We start from the raw sequence: 18,432 nt of genomic DNA on the forward strand, positions 1-18,432 counted from the left end.
CTCAAAATTTTCCAGATCCAATCTGATGCCTTGGGGAATATTCTAAGGTGATGAATATGCAGTTAGAAGTCTCTATCAGAAAGGTAGCGGTGGAGAGTTATTTCTGCGAAAAGCTTTTCTCAAGACCAGTTTGATACCTGTACTCTTAAAGTAAAAAAATGCAAAGGAAAATGTATGAGATGGGAAGAGGTAACTGAGTATGTGAGTGTCAGAGGCTAGCTGGTTTCGCGAGTCTCCAGAAAATGTGTTAAGAGATTGATTGTGTGTATGTGTGTTCTTGTGTATGAAGTTACATGTACACTTACCTTCACCATGGCCTGCTGGTCCTCGCTGTATTCCACTTGTGCTGTTGATAAATTGAGAACTGCCCTTTCAACCGGGTCCTTGTCATTGCTGTAGATGAAGACATAAGGCCTCCGCACCACCACAAAGTGTTTGGCCCAAGAGTTCGACTGTGGCTCACGGAAGTGAAGATACCCCTTCTTGGACACCACAGAGCTGCAAGTTCAATTCAAAAAATTAGTAAGAGGATAGAAATCAAAAGGAAAACATACCGGGAATGCATTTGCTAGAGGCTGCATCCTGTATGAGAGAAGCATTAATCGTGCACCCTTCTCAGCAGAAAGGACGAAACGCACAACCAGAATGAAAAAAGTTACATGATTAACATGCTTGAATCATCCCAGTCATTGAGCTGGGGGTCCCAAGGTAGGGTAGACACAGTGAGCAGTAGAACGTTAAATATAAACAGAAACGTTTTAGCAAAGTCACCCGGGCCACCATAGTTCAGATTTTGTAACACACGTGTTAAAGTCATTTTTTTATACAGGCGTGCCTGAGTTGGGGGGATGGTGGGTTGTACATGAATCCATGAAAGACATCTAAACTGGAGATCGTCAGTTACAGGAAAGTAACTTTGTTCTTCTCCAATATTGAATCTTTCAGAGATTTACATGCGGTTGCAAGTTAAAGTCTAAACAGGCTTATGTTATTTAAATAGCTGATGCAGACCCACTTTTCCTACAGCTCCATCCCAAGTACTGTAGAGTCTACACAGTAGAGCTGCTTAAACATGCCTGTTGTTCCATGTTGCTACCCTACATATGTCCACAATGCATATGCCAGCAAAGAGGGCTGTAGATTTAGACACACCTCTTGTGGAATGAGCCTTCACTGTCCCTTGGAGAGGATGACCTGCTTCTTTATGGCAAAACACTACTGCTGAAGCCACCCAGTAAGCTATACTTTATTTCAACGACGATTGTCCATTTCTATTGTTGACCATATGCCGCAAGCATTTGGTCAGATTTCCTAATTTGCTTTGATGTGTCAATGTAAAACTTCAAACATCTTTTAACATCCAAAATACGAAGTGCTCTTTCAGCTGAAGTAGCGAAATTTGGAAAATATTTTCAAAATTACTGATTAGTTTGGATGAAAGTCTGATGATAGTATAGGTACAAAATGCAGATTGGTTCTTCAGAATTCTCATTGCTAGTTTGGTTTGATTTAGCTCCCTCTGGTGACATTTCTTTGTTGATCTGTGGAGACTGTCAGCGCAGATGTTTGTTAGGCCTGGAAGATACTCTCCCTCTATCTGAATACAATGCTATTATATCACCCAATCATATATCATGTTCTGCTTTTTTGAACAATATGAGGGATCGAGGCTTCCCCTTGTTTGTTGATATAGTACATGCTTGATGTGTTGTCTGTAGGTATTAATACTGAAGAATTGTGTGTTATTGGAAGGGACGAACTAGAGCGACCACTCAACTCGAGGATGTGGATATGCATTTGCAATTCTTTTGTATTCCATCTACCACTGATCTGTAGCTCTTGTACTTGCACGGCTTAACCATCTATCAAGGTGTCCAATGTCATAACAAAATGGGCTTTTTCCAGGAGAAAAGACCGTCCGACTGGGGGTTCTTGTTCTGAGTTAGAGCCTGTTTGAGCTGATAGGTTACACATATTGGGTCACCAAATGAACTGTTTTCTGCAACCACTGCTTGTCTACTGAAATGGCCTCATGGGAAGGGAGCAGTGTGGGATCAAATTAATCCAGGATGACATCATCCCTAAAAAGGATTTGAAACTTTGCACAGTGTTTATTTTTAATCTTGCAGGCATATAGGTAATGCTCTAAGATGAGATAATCTTTCCTGGGCGGAGTATCCTTTGGTGTATGAGTGTGTCAAGAACAGCTGTTCGAAATTGGATATTCTTACAAAGGTATAGAGAAGATTTGTCTCTATTTGTTGAAGAGCTGCAGACAGTCTGTGGTAGATTCCGTAGCTGCTTTGAAAGTTTTTCCTTTAACCAGACTATCATCTAAATAGGGAAATACACGATAACCTTGTTTCTTGGGGTGGTAAGCTACTGGTAGCATGCACTTTGTGAATATTTTTGGACCAGATTTGAGACCAAAGAAGATGACTTTGAAATGATAATGCTGATCAGCCACATAAAATACTAAGAACCTTAGATGATCAGGGTGCCAAGGGGTATGAAATTAGGCATCTTTCAGATCCAAAGATGTCACATAATTATTGCTTTGGAGTGGTTGTAAATCTCCTGCAGCGTAATCATGCGAAATTTCAGATATTGTTAAAAATTCTTTTAAGAGACTGGCTTAGTATACGGGGCACACTTATTTAAGTGAAGCACCTTGCGCTAATCAAGACAACCCTTATGGTGATTTTAGTGGTCTTAGAAAACCATAGAAAGCTCTGTAGCTGTGGAGAGCAGCCTTCAGGCTTAGTCTAGAAGGAATGTTAAGCAGCTTGTTTTACTAGAACTAATCATATAGTGTAGGTAAATGAAAAAGAACCACACAGTGTAGTTATAAAATTAAATATATTTATTATACACACTCACTAACACATTGGTATCCCGGAGGAGCCCCACAGTGCGTGTAATAATACCTCCAACACCGCTAACGGTGTTGGGGGTATGATTCCAACATGTTTGATACCAAACATGCCCAGGTTCAGCACAGCCTATATATAGTTAGCCATTGCGTATTGACGCATGACCAGTATATGTATCAAAATGGCTGACCGCACTTATAAAGCCTGGAGAGTCGACTCAGGGGTTTGTAGGGAGTGCCCTGCTCATGCAAGGCTCCCTCACACTTATAACCTAGCACCCTGCCTTCAGTATTGAAAGGCCTGTCTTAGGGGTGAAATAGGTTTTACGTACAGTGACCTTAGATATAAGTAATTTTAGATCTGTCGTAAGTGGTGCTAGAATGAACTCACACAGAACTCAGACAGTTTGAGTGGTCTCTCGTGGATGGCAAAATAAATGCTACAGCCCACGGGAGACCCCTGGTGTACCTATGCCCTGGGTCCTTAGTACAATATACTAGGAACTTACATGGGTACACCGGTAGCCAATTGGGAAGGTACCAAAGTACTTACCACTGTCGAATTTAGGGAGAAAACACAGTGGCTGGGGTCCAGTTTAGCAGGATCCCAGTGAGACTAGTCATAAACCAGAACACGAGCAAAAAGTGGGGGTAACCATGAAAGCAGATCCTACTTCCCTACAATTCTGGGCACCTAATATCAGTATCCACTCTCCAGATGTTTTCCTTTTTAGGAATAAATGGGAGTAAAAGCAGAAATCCCTTTGTGATCTTGAAACCAGTTGCATTGCCCCTTTTTTAAACATGGTGGTGATTTCATTGTTTTAATAGAGGGAGATAACAGGGAATTTTGCTTCATGGTGTCACTGGAGGTTTTGGATTATCTCTAGAGCATGAACATATTTTATAAGGTCGTAAACCCACAGTCTGATGTTATGTTGACCCACTGGTTGTAATAAAAAGCGATCTTTCCACCTATAAGTGAATTCCAAAGATTTGTGACCATCGGCAACTTGTCACTGCCCTTGTTCCAATATTGGTTTCCGCCCCTTCTATAGGGAGCTAGAGGTAGATGGTGGAGCCTTATACAGTTGGTGATAGGGTTGGTAGTAGTGCAGTTGGGGGACAGCATATTGTAGGTATCTAATGGGCTGGTAGCCTCCTGTTTATCAAAAACTGCCTCTTCCTCCTCGAAAGGACTGCATTGTCTTTGTTGAAGGACACCTACAGTTCATGCTGTCTCAGTGCCAGACTTAATGGACTAGAGGGGGCATCAGCATGATGCCCACAAAATGCATCACCAGCATTCAGAATGTCTAAGATGTTGCTCTGTACCACGGGTCTAAAAGAAATAGATCAAAACCAACCCTGCCCTCATTATACAGTTGTCTGAAACTAGAGGAAGGTATGTTCATTGCAATATCAATAATTGCAGAAGACCAATGCTCTCCTTCTTGCAGAACAGATTTTGACTCAGCCTTTTTGTCTTCTGGCTAATGTTCTAGATATGGTCCAATAACCAACCACATCCAGCGGTCATATCTAGCTAGTATATCTCAAACATTCCAGGTTCTGATGGAGGTGGCTGATGTGGCAGAAAAAGGCTTGCCAATGCTGTCTAGTCTTCTGTCTCCTCTGTCGGGTGGTGCTCCACAAGGTGAAGTTTCATTTCTGGAATGCCTTTAGCAGCCTGCATGACAACTGAGTCTGCACGGTGATGACCAATGAGATACACAGAAGTGTTTTCTGGTGCTATATATTTTTTGTTTAGACATGGTTTAGACTGCTGCAACTCGGACTGGTGTTTGCATGTTTAATCCCTCTGTTCAAATGCAGTCAATGAGTGGTATTGACTAGGCAGTTTTCCTAGCCATCTCTTTAAAATCTTAAAGAAAACATTCTGGTTCCTTCATAGACCCCAGTAAGTCAAATCTCTGATGCTTTAATAAGTTGTGAAATCTACCAATAACGTCCGGCGGGGGCACTACTACAGTGTGAAGTAACATCACCAACAGTATGAGTAACAGTCGTCCCATTTTAGACCAAAATACTGAGGCATATTTTTTAACTGTCCCTCTTTTTGATTATCGTCTGTATCTACACCATGTGGTGGAACAGACTAGGTTGACAGAGATGAATGATGTGAGGAACGAGTTAATGGGCTGTGCTAAATGGTAGCTGCACTGGTGTACATGAAGTGCTTTGTCTTGATTGTTGTATGGAGCCTGACTGTGTTGTAGGCTTCAAAACTTACCATTTGGGATTAGAAGGATGTGGTTCTAGAAAGCATCTAATAGTCAGCAAGCTTTAGTAAGTGATCCTTCACTAAGGCCAAAAGCACAAGCATCATCTGTTCAGAGAGTGCTTGCATTGTGTACTCATAAGAATCCAATCCATATTGCCATCCTTGATATTCATCATCCTGATGTATGTCAAAAGGCTGGTAAGAGCGTCTACTGTCTGAACTTTCTGTTCTTCTTCATCCAGGTTCTGGTAGTTCACCTTCAATTGCATAGGACTGTTTGCCGGTCCAAAAGGTCCTTCTCTGTGGGAGTCTTTTGTTTGAGAAGCTGGTGTGGTGGAGAAGGCAAGACTTTTCTTGAGGCGCTATTGTTACTGTAATACCCTTATCTGAAAACAGGGTTATAATTGTAGATTTTTGGTGTTGTCGGACTATCTGTTCTCGACAAGGGTGTGGTCCTCTTTGACAGTTCTGTTGTCAATATGGAAGATGCATAGCCTTGGAGAATGTCATTTAAGGCACTGGTGTTGTCATCGTTGACTGTGTTTTGTTGACAGTTTTCATAGTTGATGTTCTGAGTGACTGTCATCAATGTCAGTTATTTTCGTCTGTGTCATCGTCGATGTTGGTGCTTTTTTTGATGGCTCCATGATCATCTTTATTTTTGGGGAGTTGTTGACTCAGAAAAGGTCTTGTGATGTCTTGTGATGTTTTCTTGGTGGTGTTTTACCACTTAGAATCATTACATCTAAGGGTGGGTTTTCCTCTTGTGGATTTTTTAAAAAGCCTTTTTAAGTGGTTCTTCAAATACAAGATTTTATCTTAGATATTATCTTTGAAGGACGTTCAGAGTGTGAATGTCTCTTTTTTGAGATTTCCCAGCTGATTTGGAGGAGCTTTCGTCTTCTTCCTCAGAAGACCGAACATCATCAGCTTTAGACTTCTGAAGTCACCATAGTAATCTGGCCCATGTCTGAGAATTTTTGTAGAAATGCTCTACACATTTTACAATACTGTGCCTTATTTACTAGATGATGGCAATATATGACTCCTTGTAGGGGTCCTCAGAAAGAAGCCTATTCTTTCCACAAGTTACACATGGTCTAAAATACCTTCTTAGAATATTCAGAGATGGTCTGATGTATAAATCTCAGTAAGCTAATCAAGTCCTTCAGAGAAGCAGAAAGAAATATGAATCATTTCACTTATCTGACTGGCTGAGCAGAGCTCAAGGAGACTCCATTCAAACACAATGTTCAAAAGAAATCTTAACTATGGCAGTTTGGGTGAGGTGAAGACTGTGCTTTGCACTGATTTTAGGATCTTTTATAAAGATGTGAGTAAGCTACTGTGTGACTATGATAACGTTTTTTTGTGTATTTTTAACATTGTACTGATCACTAGGTCTACAGTGGGACTCCAATATTTGACAATCTGGTACCCATATTGGGTAGGAGGGATATGGCTTTCTTAGCTAGATGGAGTAGGTGTCACGGAATACATATATTCTATTCTGTCAAGCCCTAAGACTCACAAACTATCCTTATTATACAGATCAATTTGTCAAACAGCTCTGATGAGAGCTCTCAAATGTATACTTAAGCTCTAATAAGACTCACCCATCCCCTCATTTCCCACCACATTCAATTACACATAAATAAGGTTGTCTTGAAATGCCCATGTCTTACCCAGGTCGGATCTCCTCAATGTCTGGAACAAGGTTCAAGAACTCATTTTTGCTGGCTCGGGCGAGGTAAGATGACTCCGTGGCTGGGAGCAACTGGAACTGTTCAAACTCTGGGCTGGTGGCACGGGAATTGGCTTCAGGAGTTCTTATAAAAAAAATTAAAACATCTTGTTAAAATCATTAATGAGCCATAGTTCACCGTCACACATCCTATCCTTGCTCCCTTCTGCAACCCTGTTTTTTACCTTTGTATCCACCTCAATCGATGTGATTTTGCTTCATAGGATATACATGCTTGAATGTGCAGGCTACTGCCATCCACAACCTCAATACCAACACAAATTACGGAATGCATTGACACTTTAATTAAACTCTACTTTCCAGTCAAAAAAAGAAATTGTGATAGAGATTTGTTGCAACTACTCCTGACTGTCATGTAGGTTCTACAAGTAAAGGGAGGACAGCATTTGTTCTATAACTAAATTCATACAGAAAAAACAATATGGTGAAAGCAGGTGGTGTAAACTTTATGGTCCTGAAAGTTCCAACAAGTGCAATCCTTACTCCAGTGTAAGTATGTTCAAGAACAATGACTTTCGAGTGTGCTACATTATAGCCAGCACCAGACTCTTTCTGACAATTTGTCACAGCATGTGAAATAGTGGAGGATATTAATGGTGGAGAAATAAAACTACTTAACTTTGGTTATAGTCTTTCTAATATATAGTCTACAACAGATTCCTAATACAAACCCTTTCAACCAGTTGCCAGAATAAATCCGGTAAATAACAAGGCACCAGGTGACATTTCACCAGCCTTATACCCATGAAGCTTAACCAGAAGTCACATAGTGGGTGGAAAGGCACTACAGGGGAAGGTAGTCTGTTCGGCCACTTTTATGTAACCCCAGAGGTCAAAGAACAGAGGGTGAAGCCAAAGAAGAATAATGAATCATACCTTCAGGAGAGAAGTTGAGATAGTATTATAGATTTGCAAGAGGCTCAATATCCATTAAAAAAACTACTGTGGAAGTTTTTTTTGCCATATCTCTTTATATAGGGCCTAATTTTGATCTCGTCACGTTACTCCTTCACGACAGACAGATATTCCACTCGCTGAAATATAAATCCCATTTTATCCTATGGATTTTTATTTTGGAGGACGGGATATCCTTCACCGCTGTGATGGAGTAACCCATCTGCCAAGATCTAAATCAGGCCCTAGTTTTGTAAAACATCGACAAACAATGCAGTAGGACCACACATTGACAATTGTATGATAATCCAGCTGGTTCCGGTTGCCAGATGACTTTGATAGCATAGATATACAAGTAACAATAATAGAGTCTACATTATATATGTTGCATAACAAGCACGGGAGTGCCTTACTTAGAAAAATAACAATAACCCCTTGAGTGCACTGTGGTGCAGGAGTAATTAAACTATTAAGAATAACAGTGAGACCGTAGTATGGTGTCTGGCATTATGTTGTGGTCTGCTTCGTAATATCCTCCTCCCTTATTCAGTGGTCCCCATCATCTTCTCCTGTGCGTTTCCATGTCTGATCTACACTTTCAGTGTACCTGCTGCTCAGGGAAGGTGTATGTCCGATCTAGGTCCCAATTTTTCCAGTGTCCCATTTAGTGTAGTACACGCCTCTACTCCCCTGACCAGGGGGGACCAACATGTCGCTCTCGGCTCGGGTCCATATTCATAGATCCATCATCCAGTCTCCGAGTGTCAGTGCCATAGCATCCTTTCATGACATTGCATCTCACTGTTTAGCAAGCAACAATGCCAGGGTAATAAAATGTAACATGTTTATATTTTTTAACCCAAAAGAGACAGCTAGGCATCTCTAGGCATCAGCCATCCTGTGAGTTTAGATATATATTGCAGTACGTAGTCCCAGAATCCCACTAGAACTGTGCAGCGCCATACCATATGCATGAAATCGGCTGCTTCTTCTCTACATCTAGGACATGCTGTTTCCGCTACTGGAAACATGCAACCTATTCTATGAGCGGTTAAATAGGTGTGGTGGAGGTAGTTAAGCTGGACATACCTCAGAATGGCATTCCATGAGATCCCTTTGACCATTTTTAAGCATTTAGCCCATTGAAGGTCCGATAAATCATCCCTAGCACTCACTCCCACCATTCCCTAGGTTGGCTCAGTGGCTTTGCAATTTTATGCAGCAGAGTTGTTTAAAGTGCCATGCCTGCCAAACCATATGTCAATAACACTTGTAGGTGTCAGTGTGGCACTCTTCAGGAAGAACCAAAGGGGCAACACCAGCGCGGACAATGGCTTCCCAGAAGCACCCTGCAAGTATTTCTTCCAGCACCAATGAGCTGTCCGAAACAGCATATTGGTGGAAGTTCACTTCTCGTCTGTTCCCCAGAGTACCAGCAGCAGCGGAAAACCAGCTAAGTGGTCCCGTATAATCTGGGCCTCCAAGTCAGCAGTCCCCAATATCAATTGCACTGGCCAGTGCAATTGCGCTGCTACGTAATATAATGCATAGTCGAGTGCAGCCGGGTCCCCCTCGTCACAGAGAAGATAAATATAAGTCAACCGCAACCTGCGCCTCTCAGTAGACCAAATTACAATTTCTGGAAGCTGGCTTTTTATGTAGTGGGACAATGTAAGGGCATACCTTGCAAAAACGTCCAGATGACCCATATTGGTTTACAGGGGTTACTTTAATAATCCTAAGTGCTCTATTTGCAGAAGATTGGTCGAACAGTTTAGGTTTATTGGGGAGCATTTGTTGTACACTGAGTTAATAAATGATATACACACTCAAAAAGAAATCCCAGACCAATTTATAAAAATAATACATATTTTTTATATTTACCAAGATCTTCGGAATCAGATAAGTACTTTTAAAGTTATCGATTTTTACAAGAAAACTGTAAAAATGCTCAAATAACGTTTTTTGAGGTATAAGCCTCGAACGTGGTAATGTTATCCTATGGGGGGTATAAACATACATACCAAATGCATACTTTCAGTGGTGCCTTTTAGGATGTAAGGTACTTAGGGCCCAAGGTCCAAAGACCCACCAGCAGTTTGGGTTTAACTGCACTGGGGTGTCCAGGTGTAGAGGTGCTGGTAGGCATGTTAGCCTCGAGACGTACACCACTGAAACAAAGGGCCTGCATGAGGGACTTGGGGACAAGTCTGGGAGAGGTGCAAGGGGGGCGGGGGGTGCAGGTCATGAGTAACCCTAGGCCAAGGGTTACACAGTCATGAGTCACAGCCCAGGGCTGCGGAGCTCAGGTGCAGAGGGTCTTGGCTGGCTGGACACTGGAGATCGAGGCTTTCACGGTTTGTCGGTCAGTTCTGCAGAGGGAAAAACAAGACAGCACATCCACTCTGGTCGTGGATTTCATTGGTCCGGAAGAACAAGTTACTTACTTTTGGTAATGTCTTATCTGGTAGAGACATGATCTAGCTGCAGATTCCTTACCTTTGAATTTCCCAGGCATCCGACTGGATCCGGAAAAGGTTTCTTCAAGCCATATCCCTGTGTGCAGGTAGGTGGCGTCAGTCGCGCTCCACATGAAGTCATCGGCGCCGTAGATACGTCTGCGTCACCTATATAGGCACCACACCGGCACACTAACGCCACTTACTTTTCATGACTTTCCATGCCAGGAGCACAGAGCCATGAAGTGCACTGACATTCATGTGTTTTGTATAGCTAGGGCCCTAAAAGGGATCAGCCCTGATCTAGAAACCTGTCCGCAGTGCAGAAGGATGGGTGGGTCAGTAAGGAATCTGAGGCTCGATCATGTCTCTACCAGATAAGGCATTACCGAAGGTAAGTAACTTGTTCATGTGATAAAGACATCCAGCAACAGATTCCTTACATTTGAATAGATACCTGAGAAATACCATCCCCAGAGGAGGGACTTTAGCAACATTTAGACCAGAAAGTCCTTCAAGACAGAACAGCCAAAGAGGCCTTCCCTGTGGACTGCTCACCTCGATTGTGGAGTCTTGAAGCGGCAGGCAGGGGTTTGCGCCAAAACTCCGCGGCAGATACTCAGTTCTCGGGTTCAGCAGCTCTTTTTGTCCTCTTAGTCTTTAGGTCTGTTGAATCTGAAGTTCAGGATCAAAGGGTGCCAGCTGAATACTCAATTGGGGCGTTAAGTGGAGAACCGGGTAGTAGCCAATGGGCTGCCTACCTGTAGGGAGACTACACCCTCTATACGACCACTTCCTGTGGGAAATGAGGCATAACCCTGACCCATATAGGCTAATTCCCTCCAACACAAGATGGAGGATTCTGAAAAGTAGGGATCACATCAGCTGGCCTGCCATAGGTGAGGTGCTGGTTGAATGTAGGCACACCTCCTAATCTAACTAATTTTCCCACCGGTCTTGCTGCCAAATAGTGGGGTCAGGTTAGGGGGTGGGCACCACCACTATCTGAAGAGGCCCAGGGTCGCATATCATAGGAGGCAGGGCCTTTGAAACTTCCTGCCCTGGAATGTCCATGCTGCTTGGAGGAGGTGTGAACATCTCCACCCAGAGCAGGCTTTTTTCCTGTCCTCCGAAAGCAAAGGTTATCCCCTCAGGAGTTCAGAAACCTGTCTATGGTGGCTGGCTGGTGGAGACCAGTAAGTCACCACACCAGGAGTCAGTAGGTTTTCAAGGGGCACCTCTAAGGTGACCTTGGTGTGCATTTATGATTAAATGCAGCACTGACATCACTGTGGGTTTATTAATACAATGTGTTTGTTTACAACCTGGGAAACAGTGCAACCATCATGTAGATTGGGAACATGTAATGACAAGTGTCCAGCCCTTGTTCTCGTTATGGCTTCCATGTGCACTGGTAATATTTAATGGTGAACTTAGATATCACTGGGACATATGGATAAGTTACTTACCTGTAATCCTAGTTCTCTTCCAGGGGTATACTCATCAAAGTCATAAGCACTGAATAGTCCCGCCCACGTGCGGGACCCCGGAGCAATAGCCAATAATCTATACTACTATTATAAAGAGAGAACTGTGTCCTTTGAGCCAGGTAAACTCGAAAAGTACACCACCAATCCAAACACCCAATACATGTTTGAAAACGCCAGGGCAAGCAGAAGGACATAGGCTATATAAAAAAAAAAATTATACGTTATTTAAAAAATTTACGATTAAAAAAAAAAGTAGTCCCTTGGAAGTAGCGCCGGCCGCGACGTGCGTGCTGACATCAGCAGCGCGGGGAGGAGCGGCGTACAGGAGCGCGAGGAACAGCGGCAGACATGAGCGCGGGGAGACGCGGCGCTGAAATGTCTCCACAGAATCAAAAGTGAGGAGCGGTGAGTGTCGGAGGAGCGGTGAGTGTCGGAGGAGCGGTGAGCGTCGGACAAGCGGTGAGGCGGAGCGGCGCTGAAATGTCTCCAAAGCGGCGCTGAAATGTCTCCAAATGTCTCCACAGAATCAAAAGGGAGGAGCGGTGAGCGTCGGACAAGCGGTGAGGCGGACAAGCGGTGAGTAATACTGAAATGTCTCCACAGAATCAAATCATCGCTGTGTGTTGGGCTGCTGATGCAAGCCCCATCTCTATGCTAACGTGATGTAAGGTTAAAACGGGAGACCCGACCAGCGCAACACTGTGCATTAAGTAATGCGATTCATTGACACAGTCAGCAAGAAATGTCTCCACAGAATCAAATCATCGCTGTGTGTTGGGCTGCTGATGCAAGCCCCATGTCTATGCTAACGTGATGTAAGGTTAAAACGGGAGGCCCGAGCAGCGCAACACTGTGCATTAAGTAATGCGATTGATTGACACAGTCAGCAAAGTTGATAAAAAAAGGCTTTAGAGACATAAAATCAAGTGGGATTTAGTAAAAACAGTCATTGGCAAACGTCGGGGCGGGCGGGGGCCATGAACACTGATTGCTCGCAAGCCTTTTTCTCCCGGACAACGTCGGGATGGGCTGCTAGTATATATATATATATATATATATATATATATATATATATATATATATATATATATATATATATATATATATATATATACTACTATTATAAAGAGAGAACTGTGTCCTTTGAGCCAGGTAAACTCGAAAAGTACACCACCAATCCAAACACCCAATACATGTTTGAAAACGTCAGGGCAAGCAGAAGGACATAGGCTATATAAAAAATATATATATATACGTTATTTAAAAAATTTACGATTAAAAAAAAAAAGTAGTCCCTTGGAAGTAGCGCCAGCCGCGACGTGAGTGCTGACATCAGCAGCGCGGGGAGGAGCGGCGTACAGTAGCGCGAGGAACAGCGGCGGACATGAGCGCGGTGAGGAGCGGCGCTGAAATGTCTCCACAGAATCAAAAGGGAGGAGCGGTGAGCTTCGGACAAGCGGTGAGGCGGAGCGGCGCTGAAATGTCTCCAAAGCGGCGCTGAAATGTCTCCAAATGTCTCCACAGAATCAAAAGGGAGGAGCGGTGAGCATCGGACAAGCGGTGAGGCAGACAAGCGGTGAGTAATATTGAAATGTCTCCACAGAATCAAATCATCGCTGTGTGTTGGGCTGCTGATGCAAGCCCCATGTCTATGCTAACGTGATGTAAGGTTAAAACGGGAGGCCCGAGCAGCGCAACACTGTGCATTAAGTAATGCGATTGATTGACACAGTCAGCAAAGTTGATAAAGAAAGGCTTTAGAGACAGAATGTCAAGTGGGATTTAGTAAAAACAGTCATTGGCAAACGTCGGGGCGGGCGGGAGCCATGAACACTGATTGCTTGCAAGCCTTTTTCTCCCGGACAACGTCGGGACGGGCAGCTAGTATATATATATATATATATATGCATATGTGAAAACATATACATGCAGCCTAAAATATTTCCAAAATGGCAAAGATGCTGAAATTACATAGGTTTGCATAGTAGAGGGAGCATAGTAGAGCCAAACCCTAAGGAAGAAAGAGAGCAGTAAACATTTGTCATACAACAATGCTTTATTGCCATAGAAAAACCTGTAATTACAGGCATTTGCCAGTAGGCTGCAGTAGAGTATAAAGAAACAAAGAAAAACTGACACCTTGTCTTTAAGGCATTAGAGTAGGGGTACCGTGCCTTTAAGACCTGAAGGCGACCCCCTGCTCCCATGATGCACCACAGGTGGCAGTTAGGTCAGTTCTTTTTGGAGGTGCATAAACACCCGAGTAAATCCGTAAGGAACATATCATAACTTTGCAATAATGCTCGTACGGGGAGGTGGGTGGCTCGCTTATGACTTTGATGAGTATACCCCTGGATGAGAACTAGGATTACAGGTAAGTAACTAATCCTTCTCATCATGGGAATACTCATCAATAGTCATAATCTATTAATAGATTAGCAAGCCCATACCCAAAGTCTTGCGGACGAGCAATCAAGTATACACCAAAAACATGACAGACTTCAGGAGGAAAGTTGAAACCTGTCACCTTTCCCCGCTCAATCTCGACTCAAGATGGCGAAGAGTTGACAGGTTCGGGTGGAGGGCCCTCCCCTGCTGCTCCAACAGAAGATCCTCCGAAGGGGCAGCCTGATCAGAGTATTGATGGCCATGCTCAACAGCTCAGGATACCAAACTCTCCGTGCCCAGTCCAGAACCACAAGGATGATTTGGGCCTGGTCATTCCTGATCTTGAGAACTCTGGGCAGGAGTGGTATGGGTGAAAAGGCATATAGGAGGCCCAAGACGAAAAGCGTCTCCGAGCGGAACCCGCCTTGGAACATCCAGAGCGCAGAACTGCTGACATTGCGCATTCTCTGCAATGGCAAACAGATCTTTACAAGGCTCTGTCCACCGCTGAAAGAGACCTTGCACCACCTCCGGATAAAGACGCCATTTGTGATCCTCTAGGCATTTTGGGCGGAGTTTGTCTGCTCTGGCATTTACAGAGCCCGCCAGATGTTGAACCACCAGGGAATTGCCATGTCGCTTCAGCCATATCCAGAGACGCAGGGCCTCTTGACAAAGGGACCATGGCCCCACCCGCCCTGTTTGTTGCAGTTCCACATGGCGGTGGTCTTGTCCTTGAACACCTGCACTTACCCTCCATTGATGGAGGGAAGAAGGGCTTTCAATGCCAATCATTCACTCAGAGATTCAACAGGTTGATGTGGAGTCTGTATTCCGCCAGAGACCAGAGTCCTATCTCCACCTCTCCCAGATGGCCGCCCCACCAGAGGAGTTACCCATTTGACACTACCATCAGATCTGGTTGGGTAAGGGAGTTGTCTGCTGCTAACCCAATCATGGTTCATAAGTCACCACTGAAGGTCTTTTGCAGTTCCCTCCGAGATCTGGACCATGAAACTCAGCGCACTGGAACTTCAGGTCCCACTGAAGAGCCCGCATTTGCCGTTAGGCATGTGTCACCAGAAGGCTGCAGGAGTCCATGAGGCCCAGCAGCCTCAGAGTCAAACTCACCAAAATCCAGGATAGAGGCGGAAACATCGGTATCAGACTGGATAACCTGGACTTGCAGTTTGGGAAGATAAGCCCAAAACTACGCCATGTCCACAACGGCTACGAAGAAAGGGTGAATCCGAGAGGGAGTCAGGTGTGACTTCTGCATGTTGACAATGAACCTCAGCAAGTGCAGGAGGTCTGCAGTAGTTTGGAGGTCGGAGACAATAGCCTGGGGCGAGCCCACCTTCAAAAGATAGTTGTCGGGAAAGGGGTAGACTGGCACCCCTGATCTCCGCAGATGAGCTGCAACCACCACCATCACCTTGGTGAACACTCAAGGGGCGCTGGTAAGGCCAAAGGGGAGCACAGCAAACTGAAAGTGCTTGTGGCCCACCGTGAACCACTGTCAGGACGGGGATGATAAAGTATGAGCCCTGCAAGTCCAGCGCTACCATCCTGTCTAATGGATCGAGGGCAGACAGGGCCTGAGCTAGCGTGAGCATTTTCAAGTTCTCCTTCTAGAGGAAGAAATTGAGAGGGCACATGACTCTGGCAGGACGAAGGCCTCCGTCTGTTTTGGGCACCAGAAAGTAGCGAGAATAACAATCACGATCTCCTTCTGGTGTCAGAACCCTCTGTATGGCTCGCTTGGCCAAGAGAACCATCAATTCCTGGCAGAGAAGAGATAAGATCCTCTGTCAGCCTGTCGCAAGTTGGAGGCATGGCGGGGGTAGTTACAATAGGGAAGGAGTAGCCACTTCAGAGGATCTGCAAAACCCACCTGTCCGATCTTATGGACCGCCATTGGGACAGGTGATGGCGAAACCTGTCTCCCACTGTGTGACCATGATGGAAAGAGGGCATATTAGGAAGGTTTGGAAGCTGTGGCTGCTCGAGGAAGGGGGGGGATTGACCCGACCGCTGGCTGCCAGACCCACGGGTCCTTGGCCATGCACTGCCAATGGCTGGGAGGATATGGACATGGCTGGCAGCCCATTTCGTAGACGCGAAAGGTGGGTTGGGCGTAGAGAGGGGCCATGTAAAGGCCAAATGACCTGGCCGTATCCCTGCTCTCCTTAAAGCTTTCCAGCGCTTTATCCGCCTCGTCGCCCAAGAGTTGGGAACCATCACAGGGCATGTCCATAAGAGATGCTTGGACATTCCCAGAAAAGCCAGTCGTCCTCAAGCAGGTGCGGCGTCGTAAACTTTAAAGTCACTGTCGATGAAACTGCTCTGCACAGTGAGTCGGTCATGTCTACTCCACATCGTATTGTGAACTTCACTGCATCTGTTCAGTCTGCAACAGCCTTGGAGAAAATGGCCCGGGCCTCCTCTGGGACCAATGGCAGCACCTGCACAACCGTATCCCACAGAGAGTGGGAATAGCTTCTCAAAAGGCACACAGTGTTCACGGACTGCAGTGCCAGGCTGGTGGAAGCAAACCTCTTATTCCCCAAGGTTTGAAGTCTCTTGGATTCCCGATCCGGTGGTGCGGTTGGGAATGCGCCAGGATTTATGTATGGATTATGTATGTATGGAGGTGGAGGCTTGGACCACCAACCTCTCTGGGGTGGGGTGTTGTGTGAGGAAATCTTGGTCCCCTGGAGCTTCAGGCAATCATCCTATTCACAGGAGCCCCTGCGCTGGGCTTGGACAAGTCCTAAGCTGGACAACTGCCTCAATAAAAGGGAAAAGCGGTTCTGTTGGGGACACTCCCAGCTGAAGCACTTCTGTCAAGACATTCGTCTTGTCTGCCACTGAGGGCAAGCTGAGGTCCAGGACCTTAGCCGCCAACCTCACCACCATTACTAAGGACGCTCCCTCCTCCGTAGTCACAGTTGGGAGAGAAAACTTCCGGAGAAGTGTCCAGTCCATTGGCTTCACCCAGATCCATACACCACTTCAAAGTGAGATAGGGCTGGTATTCCTCAGGATCCAGCAACCCCACCCACATTCTTTTTCGAGAGACCTAAACCATAAAAATAGGGCTCATTCGGCACTAGAGCTGATGTCAGACAATGCGCCTCTGGCTCCGTGTTGGAGTCGAGGATTAGAATGGGAAGGACGCCACCAGCACCAGGAGCTGTGACATTGGGACAGGGAAAGTCGAGGAGGCATGACGGCCATCGGTCTGAATCAAGGAATGGATACTAGGGGCCCTACTGGCGCCGGGGCAGGTGTTACAGGGGTGGAACCAGAAGGGGCCAGACCCTGGGCCAAAAGGTGCACGAGAGGGAATGGGCCACCCAAATAGGAGGTGCATGGCCTCATAGAATTCTCTTAGTTTCAGTTCAGTTCAAAAGCTTTATTCGAAATGTTAAAAACAATTCATAAAAGCATACATACAATCAGGAAAGCAGAAAAACTAATTCTTGTTACAAAGACAGTATAAAAAATCCATGTATATGCTAAAATTGAAACGACATGTGGGAATTATGGATTCAGTAATAAATAGAGCATAACCTCGAGCGGGACCGTTGTATCATCAATGAAACGTTGCTTATTCTAGCGTAATGTCCCGTCTGGATTTCAATATTGCTCTTAAATACATCATTACAGTATTAATTGTATAGTAATCTTCCAGGGATCGCAATTTATTATATGCTTCTCTCGATTTTCTTATGCCCCACTTTAATAAAAGGGGCCGTAATATTTGTCGCCTTGGAAGTGCGTATAAAGTGCAATATAAAGTGCAGTGAATATTGGATTGGACTGACAACTTATCACAGGGGCAAATTAGTTTAGCTTTGGACCAGTCGTTACACCTTGGAAGAGTAATAAGTCTGAAAAATGTTTCCAATCGGAAAGATGTTAATATTCTACGATAAAAAAAGGGTTGGTCAACAGTAAGGTACAACTGGATGTTTCTATGAAGTGTCACTTCATCGTGATTTCTGACTGACATCTTGACCCTTTGGGTTTTCCATCTATTTGATTCACAATGTTCAGTCAGTATTTTCTTTAGCGCGGATCTGGAGATAGAGTCCATGGTGGCTGGGTTAGAGAAATATTCTGGACAGCCGATCTCAAAGCACAGACTCTTAACATAATTAAGCCACATGATGTTTTTTACCCCGCAGCACTGCAGGCAGTCCTCTGCTACCGCTCTGTTGAGATTTGTGGCAGGGTTGGTCCAGATGTTATGCCACAATAAGATTGGTGCCATCTTAATGGTATCAGAGATATGTTGTATGGCCAATTCTGCA

At 44.7% G+C, this 18,432-nt stretch overlaps 1 protein-coding gene across 4 annotated transcripts in view; it reads right to left on the minus strand.

Annotated features, from left to right (window-relative positions):
• Positions 1-18,432, minus strand: part of KIF1B (kinesin family member 1B) — a 1,137,443-nt gene that overhangs the window by 43,126 nt on the left and 1,075,885 nt on the right. For all 4 annotated transcript variants that reach the window (XM_078642264.1, XM_078642262.1, XM_078642263.1 and 1 more), the window contains 2 exons: positions 6,803-6,946; positions 306-498 (listed from right to left, as the gene is read on the minus strand). In XM_078642264.1, coding sequence (XP_078498390.1) covers positions 306-498; positions 6,803-6,946 — 337 coding nt within the window. The remainder of the gene's footprint in view (positions 1-305; positions 499-6,802; positions 6,947-18,432) is intronic.

The sequence above is a fragment of the Lissotriton helveticus genome, chromosome 5_1 (genome assembly GCF_964261635.1).
Source record: "Lissotriton helveticus chromosome 5_1, aLisHel1.1, whole genome shotgun sequence".
NCBI lineage: Eukaryota > Metazoa > Chordata > Amphibia > Caudata > Salamandridae > Lissotriton > Lissotriton helveticus.